Here is a 16,132-nt window from a genome sequence, read left to right on the forward strand (position 1 = left end):
CAAGGACTTTGGCTAGGACTGAGGAAATGCATGGGATATTACAAGATATAGGTAAAAGTATAAAATTCCACATCCATCCACGTTACACCTACCCCTGGTGTTACTATGGCAACACAGACAGATTTATGGTGCCCTATCTAAACTAGGCTGGCAGAGAGATACTCCAAGGTCAGTCTCACGGGAACCAACCTGGGGCGCTTCTTCAGGAAAGTTACAGCATCTACTCCCATGCACTCCAACAACATACCCCCCCCTTAGGAATCCAAAATGACAAGCGAAGGTGAAGAGAAACAGAACTTAAAGAAATTGAAACTTAGCCTGCGCTTGACAGGGACTCTGTCTCTTGGGCTTGCACTCCTAGCCTGCCTTCTGCCTGCAGTTGGAGTGTCAGGTGCAGGGCTGGAATCTTTCTCTGCAGGTGTGCGGCACTCCTGAGTACATCGCCCCAGAGGTGATCCTGATCCAGGGCTATGGCAAACCGGTGGATTGGTGGGCCATGGGGATCATTTTGTACGAGTTTTTGGTGGGCTGCGTACCGTTCTTCGGCGACACCCCAGAGGAGCTCTTCGGACAGGTGATCAGCGGTAGGTTCCTCCTCACTTCACTGTGGGCTGTGGCAGCGTCAGGGCATCACGGTCAGCCCTTCCCATAGGCCTGGCAGAGCCTCCCATTCACACGGCCTTTGTCTGGAGCCCTTGATGAAAGGGCCGTTTAAAAAACCCATGAGATGAGCTCAGCCAGGTGGCCAAGTCAGAAGCCCCCTTCAGTGCTCAAGCATGTGATGCATTCCAGGGGCAAAAAGGGGGGGGGGGGGGGGGGGGGTCATTCCCCTCTTCAAAGAGAGAATTCTGTTGTCTGCAGAATCCTAGGAGACATGTCGCTAACCTCCATTGTCCCTCCAACTTGTTCCAGCAACAAATAGCCCCTGGGAAGGATAGCTTGCTGGCTGTCAATACTGGCATGAACAGAATGACATGAACCCCAAAACACCAAAATATTTTGAAATTGTGGTGCTTGTAGAATGAAGTGGGGGGTGGGAGCGAGACAGGAGAGGAAGAAACAGGCATGAAGGCAGCCTCCCTACCCTGTTTTCTGCCCCCCGGAATTTTAGGCAGCCTCTGCACGTTTACTTTTCAGTTTGGATATTTATCAACTGCCTGGCTTTGGACAAGTTGAAGCCAAAGCAGTTTACAGGATAAAAACAAAATATAAACACGCCGTATAATCTTTATCGTACAGCATCCAGAATACAGCTTGGTTAATACAAAATCAGCAAGCTACAGTTGACAAAACATCCCCAGCAGATTAAATTTCAGTAAAGGTTGTGTTAAATAAAGTTGATTCAGCAAGTTTGCAGGAAGGGGTGAGTGGAGAAGGTTGGGAGTGGTCCCACAATTCAAGGCCAGCAACTGAACAAGCACTGCAAGGGTCCGCACCAGATTTCACCTTTCTGTGTGAGGAGATGGTGAGGAGGAGTGGGGCTGAAGGCTGTGATGGAATGCAGGGAGAGACAGGCCTGTGCCTATGTAGGCCTCAGGCTTTGAGGAAATTGAGGAAACTTGACATCTCCCGTGCTTGCGCTCTACGCACGATGCAACAGAAGGGGCCAGAACCACTGGGGCACCGTATCTCCTGTTTCAAGCAGCTGCACAAAGTCAAATAGCCCGCTGTATCAGAAGCCACGTGGCGGTTCCCCTGAGCAACCCTGCCTGGCAGTATTTGATAGACCTCTCCTCCATGGAGAATCTCTCTGATGTTCATGTCCCGTCCCTGTGTGGTTGTGGAGGGGACTGCAGAATCTCCTCCAAAAAGTCTCTCTGTTCTCCCTTTTCCTCTTCAGATGAGATCCTGTGGCCAGAAGGTGATGAGCAGCTCCCTGCAGACGCGCAAGACTTGATCACGCAGCTTTTGCGGCAATGCCCACTGGAGCGCTTAGGCACAGGTCTGTATTCCACAGGCCAGGGGGCAGCCCGTGGAAAGGGGAGGGGGCTTACCTTGGACGTGGTGCTCAGCAAGAGTGCTGGGACAGGACTGAGGAAACCCAAGGTCAGATCTCCCCTCAGCCACGAAGCGCACTGGGTGAACTCATCCTCTCTCAAGGGCTCTTGTGAAAACAAGCTGGAAGAGTAGCAAGAGATCCACGTGCCTTACCCAGATCCCCTGGAAGGAAGGTGTGGGTGCAAGGACAGCAGACAGACCCATAATACCCGTCTTGTCCACCAGGAGGGGCCCGCGAAGTGAAGCAGCACCCATTCTTCCGCGGCCTGGACTGGAACGGGCTGCTCCGGCAGAAGGCAGAGTTCATTCCCCAGCTGGAGGCAGAGGATGACACAAGCTACTTTGACAGTAAGGCCCAGTGGGTGGAGCTGATCCCCAGAAGGGTGCAGCCCCCCAGCTGAGAAATGGGGAGGCTTGGGACAGTGTAGGACTGAAGGCTGGACTGATGTCCTGTCTGGGAAAGGGGTGGGGGATTCCTTTTAGCCCAAATTCCACCCAGTAGCAGAGCTGGTCTTTAGCAAACTCAAGTGCTGCATGTCTGTCCCGGAATCTTCCCTCCTGCAAGGGGGAATGCTGTGGCACAGTGGCCAGAATCCCTGCGGATGGTGCTGAGAGTTTCTCCTGGGATGTGCAGCTCCCCAGGGAGCTGCCTTGAATGGGCTCAGATCTCCGGTCCCCTCTAGCTCAGCAGCAGCTCTCCAGGGGGGTCTCAGGCTGAGGAGGGTCTTTCCCCCCAGCACCGAGATCCTTCCAACCAGAGGTGCCAAGGGACTGGACTTTGACTCAGGGCACGCAACGTGCAAAACGAGGCATGGGGTCGGTGCGCAGGCACAGGAAGCTGCCGTGGGCACAGTCAGGCCCTCGGGCCGTTGTCTTCTCTGACTGGCCTCAACAATCCTGGGTTAGGCAGGCAGGGAGGGGCCTTTCCCTGCACTCGAGATCCTAGTAGGTTCGAGGGCTATGTGGGTGCTCTGGCACTGAGCTACGGCTGCTGCGGCCCCCGATAAGGACAGAGTTTGGCGTGCGACCCTACCAAGTGGCCATGTGCAGAGTCAGGCCAGCAGCAGCGCTTTGGGCCGTCATGCAGCGAGCGGCCTTTCCCTGGGCTTGTTGCCGGGATCCGTGTTTGAGTGGAGATCTTCTGCCCGCAAAGTGGGCCCTCTGCCAGTGAGCCACCGTATGAGCCAGCCGTCTCTCTCCTTCCCCATTCCCCAGGTCGTTTGGAGCGCTATCGGCACCTGGGCTCTGAGGAGGAGGAGACCAACGACGACGAGTCCTCCCTGGAGATCCGCCAGTTCTCTTCTTGCTCCCACCGTTTCAGCAAGGTTGGGCACGTTTGGTGCTTGAGTGCTGCTGAGGCCGGTCTCTTCCCTGGCCGGAGCAGGGAGGCAAAGGGGCACTTGGTATCGCTGGCCCCATTCCCATGGCAGGGACTTGGCGCTGGCCCGTAGCTAACATGGGGCCCACGGGGCCTGGCCCCCTAGTCTTTCTTCTGGGGCCCCTCCTTCCTGGGCTGCCCCCAGAGTGCCCCAACATGCCACCTGCATTGTGCTTTGATTTAATTAGCTGGCGGGGGGCCTCCCCTTCCCAAAAAATTCCCTAGCTACGGGGCTGACTTAGCGGGGTGGGGATCACTTCTTGGCTGGGGCATCCCTCCGCTGGTGTCCCCATTTAGGGCGGGGGGGGGGCTCCTGAGCAGGCCCCATCCAACAGCTGCCTCCCTCCCCTCTGTCCGTCCGTCCCCACCTGCGCCCTTCCAGGTTTACAGCAGTTCCGAGTACTTGGCCAGTCCCTCCGGCCTCAGCTGCCCAGCGGCTGAGCAGAGCCAGGACAATGCCAAGGCCAAAGGGGCCGAAATGGGGGATCGCAGCTCGGGAGACGAGGAGAAGGGCCGGACCACGGCTCCAGAGGCCAGGTGAGCAGCGGGAGCCCCAAAGACCCAGTCGTGCCCCTCGCTGCTGGGCTGGGACAGGCCCCAAAGAGCCATGCTGGGCTTTGGCCGTGGGAGGGGCTCCACTGGGACGATGGGGAAGGGCAGGGTGACCGGCCTGTGCCTCCGGGGCTCCTCGGGGCCCGCTTCCTCTGCTGAGTCTCAGCCCCAGAGGGCTGCCGAGGGGGTGGCTGGCTTGGCAAGGCAGGGCTTAGTGGCCGGCCGGCCCCTGGGAGGCCAAGGACACACCCCTCCTTGGTCAGGGAAGAAGCAGGCCACTCCTGCCCTGTGGTGCTCCCCTCCTGATGCTCCTTCCTCCAGTTTGGTGTCGTGGTTAAGTGCGCGGACTCTGATCCGGGAGAACCGGGTTTGATTCCCCACTCCTCCACTTGCACCTGCTGGATGACCTTGGGCAAGCCGTAGTTCTGTCAGATCTGTTCTTGAAAAAGAGCAGTTTCTGTCAGAGCTCTCTCAGCCCCACCTACCTCACAGGGTGTCTGTTGTGGGGAGGGGAAGGGAAAGGAGTTTGTAAGCCGCTCTGAGACTCCTCTGGGTAGTGAAGGGCAGGGGATAAATCCAGTCTCTTCTCCTCTTCTTCTTCTTCTTCTGCTCAGGCTCCGTGCGTGGACATCCTGTGGCGCCACCTTCCACACCTTCCGGCAGGAGCGCAGCCACAGTCCCGCCACCCTGAGCAGCACATGTAGCCTGGAGGCGATGCCCAAATTTGCCTTCTCCGAGCAGGAGAGCCCTTGCCGTGGCCAAGCAAACTGGGACCGTCCTCTGTTTGTGGTTGGGGACACTGAGGCGGCTCCGCCGAGAGCACCGAACAAGGCCTCGCAGCTGTCAGGTGTGTGCAGAGGGGTCTTGGGATGCTGATCCTGAGGCAGAAACATCAGCAGCTCCTTGGGAGGAATTCCCCCCCCCCAGCAAAACCACATGAGGCTGCCTTATGCCCAGGCAGGCTGTGGGACCCAGTATTTCCCCACCTGAGGTCTTTGGATTGGAGACAGGGGGCTGCCTGCTCCAGGACCTCCTTAGAGCCAACCAATAGGAATAATCAGAATGGCACTTGTGAAGCACTTTGAGTGTGTACGGCACGGGAATCCTTACAGCAGCCCTGCAGGGTAGGCCAGCATTGTTTATGTACATTTGCTATTTTTCTTAGCTCTTTTAGTAATGACCCCATAATGCCAGTGGGGAACAGAGTCTGAGACAGAGTGCCTTTCTTGTGGCTACTGACTTAAGTTTGTGGCAGAAAGACACTTAAAGCCGCTTTCGGTCCAGGTTTGCGATCTGGCTTTGCAAGTTAGATGCCTCTGGAGAGCCCAGTGCTGGAGTCCTGAAAAGGATGCTGTTTTCAGAGGAAGTGTGGCTCAGAAGGCGGAACTTCCCCTCGTCTCTCATGACGGATAGCTCTTGAGGAAGCTTCTCATCTGCCCCCCCCCCGCCACAGTGGTTTGCCTCCTGCAGGTGGCGCTTTGCTCCAGTGCAAGGAGACGTCCCCTGATGGAAGACGCTCGCAAGATTGGCAGGCGGCTCCTTGCATGGGGAAAGAGGCCTCAGCAGGCAGAACTGCTCTGCAGGTTCCAGCCCATCCTCTGGGGGTGGCCACTGGGGTGCCTGATTCTGTGAAGATGGACAAGGGGCCTGGCTTGTGGGGGCAAGAAAAGCAGGGAGGGAGACTTAGAGGAAGCAGCTGCTGCAGAGCCTGCCTCTCTGGGAAAGTGTGGGGAGGTGAATCTTGGTCCGTCCATGGGGCGACTGAGCAGGCTTGCATGGGCTTCTCCACGGGCTTCTGCTTCCTTCTCCAGCTGACCTGTTTGGCTTGAACTGCGCCCGCCTACGGAGCAACAGCACAGGCACCAAAAGCTCCACCCCGCAAAGCCTGGAACCCGAGAGCGGTCGCCGGCTGGGAGGCCACAAAGATGCTCCGGGGAAGCACCGTGTCTCGCCAGGGGGCAGGGTGCCCAAGTCCGCCTCGGTCTCTGCCCTCTCCCTCATCATCTGCTCAGGTTTGTTAGGCGGTGTCCCCCATCCCGTCCCGTCCCCCCCCCCACCAGAAGAATGAGCGATGGGATGCTGCAGAGGGTGCCTTCGTTGTACGAGGGGGAATGGTCTTGTGAACAACTGGGGGCGGCACAGGGGGGCGGAGATCTGGGAAAGGGCTGCAATAGCTGGTCTAGCCTGGCCCCTCCAGACTGCTCTGGGCACCCACCGTCAGAACAGCAGGCTTAAGCAAGCGAGGCACAGCCTGCGTCCGGCAGAGATGGATGGTCCTTTGAAATGACTCCACGGTCAGGCCTGCCGGTTACTCTGTCCACCCTGGAGGAGGCCGAGCGGGCAGTGCCGGGAATCTGAGCCCAGGAGGAGGTGGCTCCGTGCTGAGCTGGACCCCCTGGGATGTGCCTGGGCCCCTTCCTATCTCTCCAGCGGCCCAGAACAGGGCTCCCCAAAATGGTGCCCCTGGGTGCCGTGGCCAGTGTTCCCTCTAAGCTGAGTTAGAGTGAGCCAGCTCACAGTTTTTTAGCTTCCAGCTCACACATTTTTTGTTTCAGCTCAGGAAAGATGGCTCCAGAGCAAACTAGTTTATCCAGCAGCCAAATCGCTCGCTCACAACTAATTCCAGTAGCTCACAAAGTAGAATTTTTGCTCACAAGACTTCACAGCTTAGAGGGAACATTGGCCGTGGCCTTTGCTGACACTTTTCCAGGCGCCCACCAAGTGTTTTTAGAAAACGGGCAGAGCTAGGTGGGCTTTTGTGCAGCATGGCTTCTGATTGGCCGTCCGAGAGTTGCTTGGCTGTGCAGGTTTTTTGAAAGGTTGCTTTGGCAGCAGCTGCCAACACGGCGCAAGGTCTTCACTGTGTGGTCGAAGGTCAGCCGTGGCAGCCGCTTTTGCGACTGCGCCCACCGCACTGTGTCAGAATTCCAGAGTTGCCCACGGGCTCAAAAAGGCTGGAGACCCCTCCCCGGATCCTTTAACGGGAGACGGGGCCTGGATGGGCTGCTCCGTGACCCCCTCCCTTACATTTTACAGATGACTCTGGCGGGGGCGCCCTCATGAGTCCCATCTCACCCCGCTCCCTCTCCTCTAACCCGTCTTCCCGAGACTCCTCCCCAAGCCGCGACTCCTTGCTCGGTGGCGCCAACCTGCGCCCCCCCATCGTGATCCACAGCTCAGGCAAGAAGTATGGCTTCAACTTGCGTGCCATTCGAGTCTACATGGGCGACAGTGATGTCTACGTCATGCACCACATGGTTTGGGTGAGGCGCGGATGCATGAGGAGGGGAATTGCTGGGGGGTGGGGGGGAAGAAGGGTGTTATTGGCTGCTATTCTGCTGTTATAGAGGACTAGAAATAAGGCCCGCTGTGGAAATAAATACAACGGGAGCTAGAAAGAGGCTCTGGGAGAGTGCTCTGGCTTTGGGCAAACAGTGTCAGTCTGCTTTTAAAACATGAACCTGGGACCTGCACACCACCAGAATACAGCAGGTTCCATATGTAACTGACATTCCAACTGCCTTGGGGGGGGGGAGTTTGAGGTGTGGAATGGAGTGAAGTCCAATCAGCTTCCATATGCAAAAGACCAGGTTGTCGCAGCAGTTGTGGTGTGGGCGGGACCCGGGCTTTGCCTTCTGATTGGTGGCGATATATGCTGAGGAGCAGTGCCATCAGCCATACACTAAGGGAGTGCATTTTAGAATTAGAACTTTGGCACCCACTATTCAATTATATATAAGGAGAGATAAGGGGAAAGCATCTGGAGTCAGCCCCAGAAAGCAGGAGGATACTGTGGCTCAGTGGCAGAGCATCTGCTTGGCATGCAGAAAGTCCCAGGTTCAATCGTTGGCAGCATCTCTAGTGAAAAGGACCAGGCAGTAGATGATGGGAAAGACCTCCGCCTGAGACCCTGGAGAGCTCCTGCCAGTCTGAGTAGACAATGCTGACCTTGATGGACCAACAGTCTGAGATAAGGCAGCCGTGTGTGTGTTCAAGGGAAGGGGTATGTGTGGATGAGAGTACCCATTGTATGGCATTGTGGGGAGAGAAGCCAGAACACACTGACTGATTTTTCCCATGTTTCATCTGTGGGTTCTGTTTTATCCTCACAACTGCCCTGTAAGGTGGGTTAGGCTCAACAAGAGGTTGTAGCTAGCTCAAGGTCACCCAGTGAGCCTCCCAGTGGATCGGGGGTTTGAAAGTGGGTCTTCCACCCTCAACAACCCGCTGGCTGGCTGTGTATGCTTAAGAGCAACAGGCCCTGGCGGTCAAAATAAGCACCCTGGCGAGGACAAGGAAGACGTGCAGATAGGGAAGGATCTGCTTGCGCCACACTGTGCCGTGGCCCCAAATCGCAAAGTGGGAAGACATCGGCGGGTGCCACAGCAAGCGAGGAAGAATCAATTTATGGCTGCTTGGTCCGCTTGCGTTCCAGAGCGTAGAGGAAGGCAGCCCTGCTCAGGAGGCCGGGCTGAGGGCAGGGGATCTCATCACCCACGTGAATGGGGAGCCGGTTCAGGGCCTGGTGCACACGGACGTCGTGGAGCTGCTGCTGAAGGTACGTGGCTGAGAACACCCCCGGGCACCAGGGCTATTTTTGGGCAGGAACACACAGGAACGGAGTTCCGGCTGGCTCCCAAGTTGGCCACACCCAGCAGGAACTCATTAGCATAATAGGCCACACCCAACAGCAGAAACTCATTAGGATTGGCTACATTAGGGGTGTGCGGCCTAACATGCAAAGGAGTTCCTACTACAAAAAGAGTTTGGACAACAAACAAGGTAAACAGAATAAGAAGCAGAAGGTGGGTGTGGCTGGATGACCACACTTCTGGTAACATGGGGGTGTGGCCTAATGTGCCAATGAGCTGTGCTGTCAGGGGTGTGGCCTAATGTGCTAATGAGTTTCTGCTGTTGGGTGTGGCCTATTATGCTAATGAGTTCCTGCTGGGCTTTTTCTACCAAAAAAGTCCTGGATATGGCTATATCACAGGAGAAGAGGAAATAACAGCAACAATGTGTGTTACATCTGGCAATAACATATCCACAATTGTACAACCTTATACAAAAGGCATAAGTGCCTTAATATCCGGAAGACAAGTTCTCAGGTATGACTCGTTTTGATACTAGTTCGGGTATCTTCTTCAATGTGTATGACCCAGACGTCAGGCTTCCGTAACGCTGGCCGCAAGGGAACAAACGGCCTGCATGTTGCCACCCAAACAGTAGTGCCTCGTAGCAAAACTGTAACATTCAATGTCCGTTATTACCAGGAGACTTAACATATTTTGGCCGTGAAAGCCCAAATATAAATATTTTATAATTACCTTGAGTAGAAGAAAATTGAAATTAATCGCTGTTGCTATGGACAGGAATGTAACGTGCAACTCCACCATTAGTGGCTTCATATCTGTTGTTTAAACATACCATAGTATTTTCAATAGTTACAATTAACAAAATGTTAATTGATCTGCAAGCATCCCTAATGTCTCAGGAAATATAATCAACAGTTAAAATAGGCGAATGAACAAACACATGACACTAAGCTAGTCATTACAAATTATATAAATATTAAACAACATTTGTCCTTCAAACACATGATGAATATAACAAACTTGTGCAGATGAACCTTCCCCAAAAAACATTTGTTCAAACTGTGTGGGTTGCCAAATGTGAAAGCAACCTAATCACCAGATAAAGGATTCCAGTAATAATGAGTAACAACTGGTCACCCTAAGGAACAGGCCAAGTTGCAGCATTAAAGGGGCATCACTAAAGTGAAGATTATAAAGAAGCTTTTTTTAATATCTTCCTTTCATAAAAATGCTGACAATTCCAATTTATCATTTGAGTCCCCAGGGTGATAATGTGTTAATCGTGAAAATTCAGTATGGGTCACGTCTTAGAAGTCTTAGGGTTCCCAAGTACTTACTGCGATCCGGCGGGGGAAACATGCTCCCCGGCCGGACCATTCCTCCCTGTAATGCACCATGCCATCGGCAGGAAGTGACGCTGGGCGACGCTCTGGCAATGGGGCTGAAAACTCTATGGTACCATCGAGTTTCCAGTCCCATTGCCAGAGCATCGCCCGGCGTCACTTCCTGGTGACGGCATGGTGCAGCGCGTCTGTTGTCCCCGCGGGAATGATCCTGCGAAGACGTCTGTGTCCTCTGCCGAATCACGGTAAGTACTTGGGAATCCTGGTCTTAGAACTGTCTGTTTCATTAGCTGAAAATTCCTCCAGAGCAAAAAATCTTCAGAGCTATGTAATCTGTTTTGAAAACGATCTATTGAAGGGTATGCCTTTGTGAAAACCTCTGTGAGTTTTACTGTTGTGCTCTATAATCCTGGTTCTTAATGGTCTGGAAGTCTGCCATGTGAACTAAGGTGGAAAGACTATAAATAAAGTTAAGAAAAGATAGACAGGAACTCTCAGGCTGGGGCAAGTGATGCTCTGTATTCTTGGTGCTTGGGGGGGGCAACAGTGGGAGGGCTTCTAGTGTCCTGGACCCACTGGTGGACCTCCTGATGGCCCCTGGTATTTTTGGCCACTGTTTGACACAGAGTGTTGGACTGGATGGGCCATTGGCCTGATCCAACATTGGCTTTTCTTATGTTCTTATGATAGAAAAAGTAAATAAATAAGGAGAAGAACACTGAATAAATAAATGTCCTGGCTACAGGGGTTCCAGGAAAGTGGGGGGTAGCTTTGTACAGATTCAGGCTGCCTCAGCGGCTTCCTCTCTCCCTCTCTCAGAGTGGTAACAAGGTGTCGCTGAGGACCACAGCCCTGGAGAACACCAGCATCAAAGTGGGCCCTGCACGGAAGAACAGCTCCAAGACGCGGATGGCCCGCAGGAGCAAGAAGAGCCGCAAACGGGACAGCCAAGACCGGTAGGTGGCAATGACAGGAGGACTTTGGGAACCAGCTTTGGGGAGGAAGAGCTCTGGGAGCTCTGACTGGGGCTCGAAAAAATGGCTGAGAGTTGCTCTTCCCAACATAAAAGCAGTTCCTCTTTGGTGCAGGCAGGAGAAAAGGGCCGCAGCAAAGATGGACCATAAACCAAAAATGAAAGCGCAACGGTGTACTGGAAAGAAAAATGATTTTATTCAGTTGTGCTGTTTAGGGATGGGCACAGACTGGGCAAATACGGTTTGTGGTTTGTGGCATGCCCGGTTCACAGACGACGAACCATCACGAACATTTAGGGTCCAAGTGAACTGGTTTTGTTTGTGACCCACTAGAATGGCTCCCTGGCAAGCTAGAGGCACTGGACTCGCAGGGGACCTCCGGCTGACTCTCCTCTACGTGCCCTCCAAGTTTGGTGAGGATTGATTATATAGGGTCCAAGTTATGGCCCTCCAAAAAAGGTTCCCACCTATCATTTCCCAAGCAAGCACTTTCCCAGGAGCACCTTCTTTGGGGGGCTGTAACTCAGACCCCATAAACTGAATCCTTGCCAAACTTTGAAGAGGAGAGTCAGTCAGAGATCCCCTGCAAGTTTGATGTCTCTAGCTTGCACAGGATATGTTCTATACACTCCTGACCCTCTTAAACCTGTGCATGTCAAAATTGCCTGCCACGAACTTCGCTTCCTGAGCCATAAAGTGGCCAAAATTCCTCACATACTTTCGTTTGTGAGCTGGTTCTTGCCCAGCCATAGGGCTGTCCCTACACATTTTGCATATGCTTTTTTAGGGAGATCTAGAAGAACGTAAATAAAGACAAAAAATAAGCTACTATGAAAAAGAGATTTCAGAAATGTATTAAATGAGCATTATACAGACTATATATGAATGGAAGCATAGACCTTAAAAACAAAATTTGCTGTCATCACCACGGGAATGCGTGTGGCCAGGAGGCGGAGGAGGCGGGAAGTCAAAGGGGGGGCGACAGCCACCTTGTGCTCATGACGCAGGCCAAGCCCGGCTGCACCAACGTGAGGCCCTCTGGCGGGGATGGAAGGGCGCGGAGCAAGAGGTGGGCAGGGCACCAGGATGAAAGGGCGCAGCCGCGAGCCGGAAGGAACCGCCGGCATGGCAGGAGGGGAGGCAGGACAAACAGTTTAAAAAGCCCATGGGTCCTCCCCCAATAGGAACAGGACACAGGGTGATAGGCGGGGAAGGGAGCCACTGGGAACGTAGGAAAGGTGGGGAAGAAGCGGGGTGGAGGGAGATAAAAGGAGGCCAGCTGGCCAGGGTTGAGGAGGAGGATGCAGCAGCAGGGGAATCAGAGCCGAGCAGAGGGAGAGCGAGGGCCGCCTGAGACCCCAGAGGATGCCTGTTGCTGGCTGGCCAAGGCCTTTCACCTGCAAACTGAGACCCCAGCCGCCCTTTGGAGGACTCTTAGGACCACAGCGGAAGGGGCAGGGCCCATCGGGACACAGGGGCGGCCTGACAATGTAGATCACTAAACCTTTCACAAATTAGAAAAAAATACACAACTAACCTGTAAAATTGGATAGCCGATTTTATGTAATGAATCACAGACATCTATAGGCCAACACGAGAGGCCTCTGAGCCTTAGGATGGAGGACCTGGAGTGTTTGGAATTGAGCATCTACATGAGGGTATTCCCCATGGTATCCCCTTGCACCTCCCATTTCTCCCTTTGCTGACACGATAGTGATATATCTATTATAGACATTTAAAAATAGACGGCAAATAGCCTGCTGGCAGTGATGCGAGGAAAGTGGTGCAGCTTGGGGCATGGAGGTTCAGAAACCCACACTTTCACATCTGTGAAGGAACGGACTCTCAGTCTACCCCCCCCCCCAATTCCTTTGGGTTGGTGCCTGGGAAGTCAGAACTCTTATAGCTGTTCCATGTCTCCACTTGGCAATAAAACCCCTTTTTGCTCCTCAGGAGTGCCAAAAACAAACTGGGCATCTCCCACTGCCACCAGTGACTCTGAGAGTATCTTCTAAATGGAATCGTGCATCTAGCACTCTGTACTTGCACTGCCATTTAGTAGTTCCAGTGCTTTGGTATGCCTCCCACTACATTCCTACAAGCAAACACAGGGGTAGTGAATCACAACTTTGCCATTTTTAGCTATTGCGGTTCAGGAATGATGAGCTTACTTGCTGCTCTACATTTCAGATAGCAAGACTGAATAGGTGTGGTGCATTTCCAGAGATCAGTCCTCGAGCATTCAATACACACACACACACAAAAGATACGCACACAGACACACAAAAAAGATTAATAAATGAAGAAAAAGAATACACTTGGTTTGGTCAGAAATTCAGACTGAGCAAGGGTACAAAGAAAAGGTGAAAATATGCAGTCTCTTTCACTATGTTTGGAATTTATCCTAAATGATGTTTAAATAGGACAGGCTAGTTTTATTTGAGCTTGCAGTAGTTTAAAGTTCATAATTACCCTTGTTCTTATGGTTGGGGCTTCTCCCCATTGTTCATTGGCCCATGAACAAGATCAAGTCCCTAAGTAAAAGTGTAGTTCTGTATGGCTTGTGCCTGTCCAGGGTGAAAAGAGTAAGAGAGCTTCTTCTCTGTGTCCAGAGAATTTATAATCTACCCTGGGGGAGAGTCCACCTCACCCAGGGTCATTCAGGCAAGTCTTCCTGTTCCATGAACAAGTTGAATGCATTCTAGCTATTAGGTTGTTTTCTTCCCAGTCCCTGGGTGTCACCTTCCAACAGGGTGTAGGATGGTAAACTGATCACCACTTGTATACATATAAATCCAGAGAACATAACAGCTGTGAGCACAGATGCCTTTAGATGGGTTAGACCGATTCATGGAGGAGAGGTCAATCAAAGACTACTAGTTATGCTGAATAAAGGAAACCTCCATGCTCAAGTCAGTAAACCTCTGAAACCAGTGCCAGGAGGGTTTCAGAGGAAGGGCTCCACCTCTACACTTGGTTTGTTGGCCCTCCAGGGCAACTGGTTGGCTCCCGTGTGGAACAGGATGCCTGGACTAGAAGGACCATTGATCTGATCCAGCAGTGCTCTTCTTGTGTTGTTAGGGGTTAGTTGTCATGGAGAATTCAGAGGTGGGAGTGAAAGTTGAGCCCTTTCAGACAAACTGTGTGAACTTAGATCCAATACGATCTAACGAGGGGGCACCGTTGAATGTGTCTTTAAATTGCATTTTAGTTTTATCGCCATCTAATGAATGTTTTATGTGGATTGTTTGTATTTTAACTGATGCCTTGTATTTATATTTTATTGTGTATGTATACTGCTCGTCAGTTTTGGAAGCCGCCCTGAGCCTGCTTCCGGGGAGGGCGGGGTAAAAGTGAAACAAATAAATAAATAAACTGCTTTTAATGTGTTATAAGGTTTTGCCAGTTGCAGCCTGTTTCCACCTATACCAGAGTTTGAATGCTTTTCATGAGCACAGTTTTTCCTTCCTCTTCACAGGAGGAAATGCCTCTTCAAGAAGATCTCCAAGCAAACGTCTGTCCTGCACACCAGCCGCAGTTACTCCTCGGGGCTCCATCACTCGCTGTCATCCAGCGAGAGCCTCCCAGGGTCTCCTACACACAGCCTGTCACCTGGGCCCACCACCCCCTGCTGCAGCCCTGCCCCAGACATTCCCCCAGGTAGGAATCTACATCTGCGAGAGGGGTGGGTCTTAGCCCCTCTCGCACGAGCACTTTCTCAGAAGTGCTATCCATTGCATCTCTGTTGGATCTCTAAAGCCCCCCCCCCATGTCTTTGGGGGCTAGGAGGGAGGAGCACTATTTGTGGCCTTACACCGCCCCCCGCTGAGAAGCTCTCCTTTTCTCTTTGTCAGATTCTGCTTCCCCGCAAAGCACTTCCCCTTCCTCCAGCACTCCCACCTCTCCGGCAGGACACATCCGGCCAAGCTCCCTTCACGGACTGGCCCCAAAGCTCAGCAGCCAACGGTACAAGGTCGGGCGGCGCAAGTCAACCAGCAGCATTCCCCCGTCCCCGCTCGCCTGCACCCCTTCCTCTGCCCCACAGCCCCCGTCTCCCCAAAGGTCGCCGTCACCACTGCCCCTGTTCACCAAGAGCACCCAGGCTTTCCAAGGCAAGACTCTGTCCCCACCAACAATCGTGCGGCAAACATCCCGGCCCCGCAGCACTGAAGGGTCTCGCTCCCCGTTGCTCAAGCGGGTCCAGTCTGCTGAAAAAATCCCCACCTGCCTGGCCGAGAAGAAGAACGCTGGGACCCGCAAGCTCATCCTGGAGATGCCCGTCCCAGGAGAGGAGAGCTGCGAAGACCCGAATGATGCCCAGAGAGAGGCTGGTGCTCCTTGCCACTGTGACGGGCCCGGGGACCGTCACGAGCGGGGCCAGGAGGTCGTGGTCATGCGGCGGCTGAACTTGTCCGAGCGCCGAGACTCCTTCAAGAAGCAGGAAGCTGTCCAGGAGGTGAGCTTCGATGAGCTGGAGCTGGGGGCTGTGGCCGAAGACCAGGCCAAGGGCAAGCCTGCTGCCTGGCGCCACGGTTCGTGCCTGGCTTCCTGGGTGGAGGACAAGCCTTGCGGCTCAGCCCTTGCCTCGGGCCCCAAGCCGTTGTCGGTGCCCCACATAGCAGTGCAAGGGGACGAGCCAGTGGGTGGCACAGCCGTGTGGGAATGCCAGGGCTCCTCCTACCCTGTGCGGCTGGAGGCCCGCGTGTACATTGAGCAAGAGGACGGGACGACGGCCGTTGAGTACAAAAGCGTCTCCTCCCAGCGCCAGGGGGCCCAGGAACAGAGGGAATTCTCAGCCCTGCCCGGAGCCGGGCCAAGGACAAGCCGTGGGGGGGAGGCAGAGGACTCACCCCCAGCATACCCCAGGAGCCACGCATGGAGGAGTTTGGAAGCCTGGCAGCAGGAGTCCGCCAGAGCCGGGCTAGGCCAGAAAGAGGACCTTGACCAAGCCCGGAGCAAAGCCACGGAGGGAGAATAGCATGGGGTGGTCCCGGTTTACTTTCTGCCTCCGTCCCTCCCTCCCTCCCGCTCCCCCTCATCCCGAGAGATCTTTGGACTCCCCCAGGGGCCAAGGGTGGACGGGCTCCACTCTCTTTCCGTTAACTGTTGGGTTGGGGTGCGGTGGGGGACTGGATCAAGTTCAACATGAGGAAGATGCCCTGGAGAACGTCAGCTCCTCTTGGAAGCTCAGTCCGAGCACGTCCGCATTTCGGCACATCCCACCCCATCTGCCTTGTAACGTCTCGCAGCATCCTTCGACTGCGTGGCCAGGCATTCACGGACCTCCGGGGA

The 16,132-nt window shown here is 53.9% G+C and overlaps 1 protein-coding gene across 1 annotated transcript in view; it reads left to right on the forward strand.

Annotated features, from left to right (window-relative positions):
- The window catches only part of MAST3 (microtubule associated serine/threonine kinase 3), a 35,188-nt gene extending 19,370 nt beyond the window's left edge, over nucleotides 1-15,818 (forward strand). The window contains 12 exon segments of the mRNA XM_015424643.1: nucleotides 419-584; nucleotides 1,841-1,942; nucleotides 2,224-2,346; nucleotides 3,214-3,323; nucleotides 3,759-3,913; nucleotides 4,543-4,754; nucleotides 5,731-5,940; nucleotides 6,965-7,191; nucleotides 8,364-8,486; nucleotides 10,686-10,822; nucleotides 14,319-14,500; nucleotides 14,695-15,818. Of these exon segments, the coding sequence (XP_015280129.1) occupies nucleotides 419-584; nucleotides 1,841-1,942; nucleotides 2,224-2,346; nucleotides 3,214-3,323; nucleotides 3,759-3,913; nucleotides 4,543-4,754; nucleotides 5,731-5,940; nucleotides 6,965-7,191; nucleotides 8,364-8,486; nucleotides 10,686-10,822; nucleotides 14,319-14,500; nucleotides 14,695-15,818 (2,871 nt within the window).
- Nucleotides 15,819-16,132: the final 314 nt, after the last annotated feature.

The sequence above is a fragment of the Gekko japonicus genome, unplaced genomic scaffold (genome assembly GCF_001447785.1).
Source record: "Gekko japonicus isolate JY-2015 unplaced genomic scaffold, Gekko_japonicus_V1.1 scaffold596, whole genome shotgun sequence".
NCBI classification, from domain to species: Eukaryota; Metazoa; Chordata; class Lepidosauria; order Squamata; family Gekkonidae; genus Gekko; species Gekko japonicus.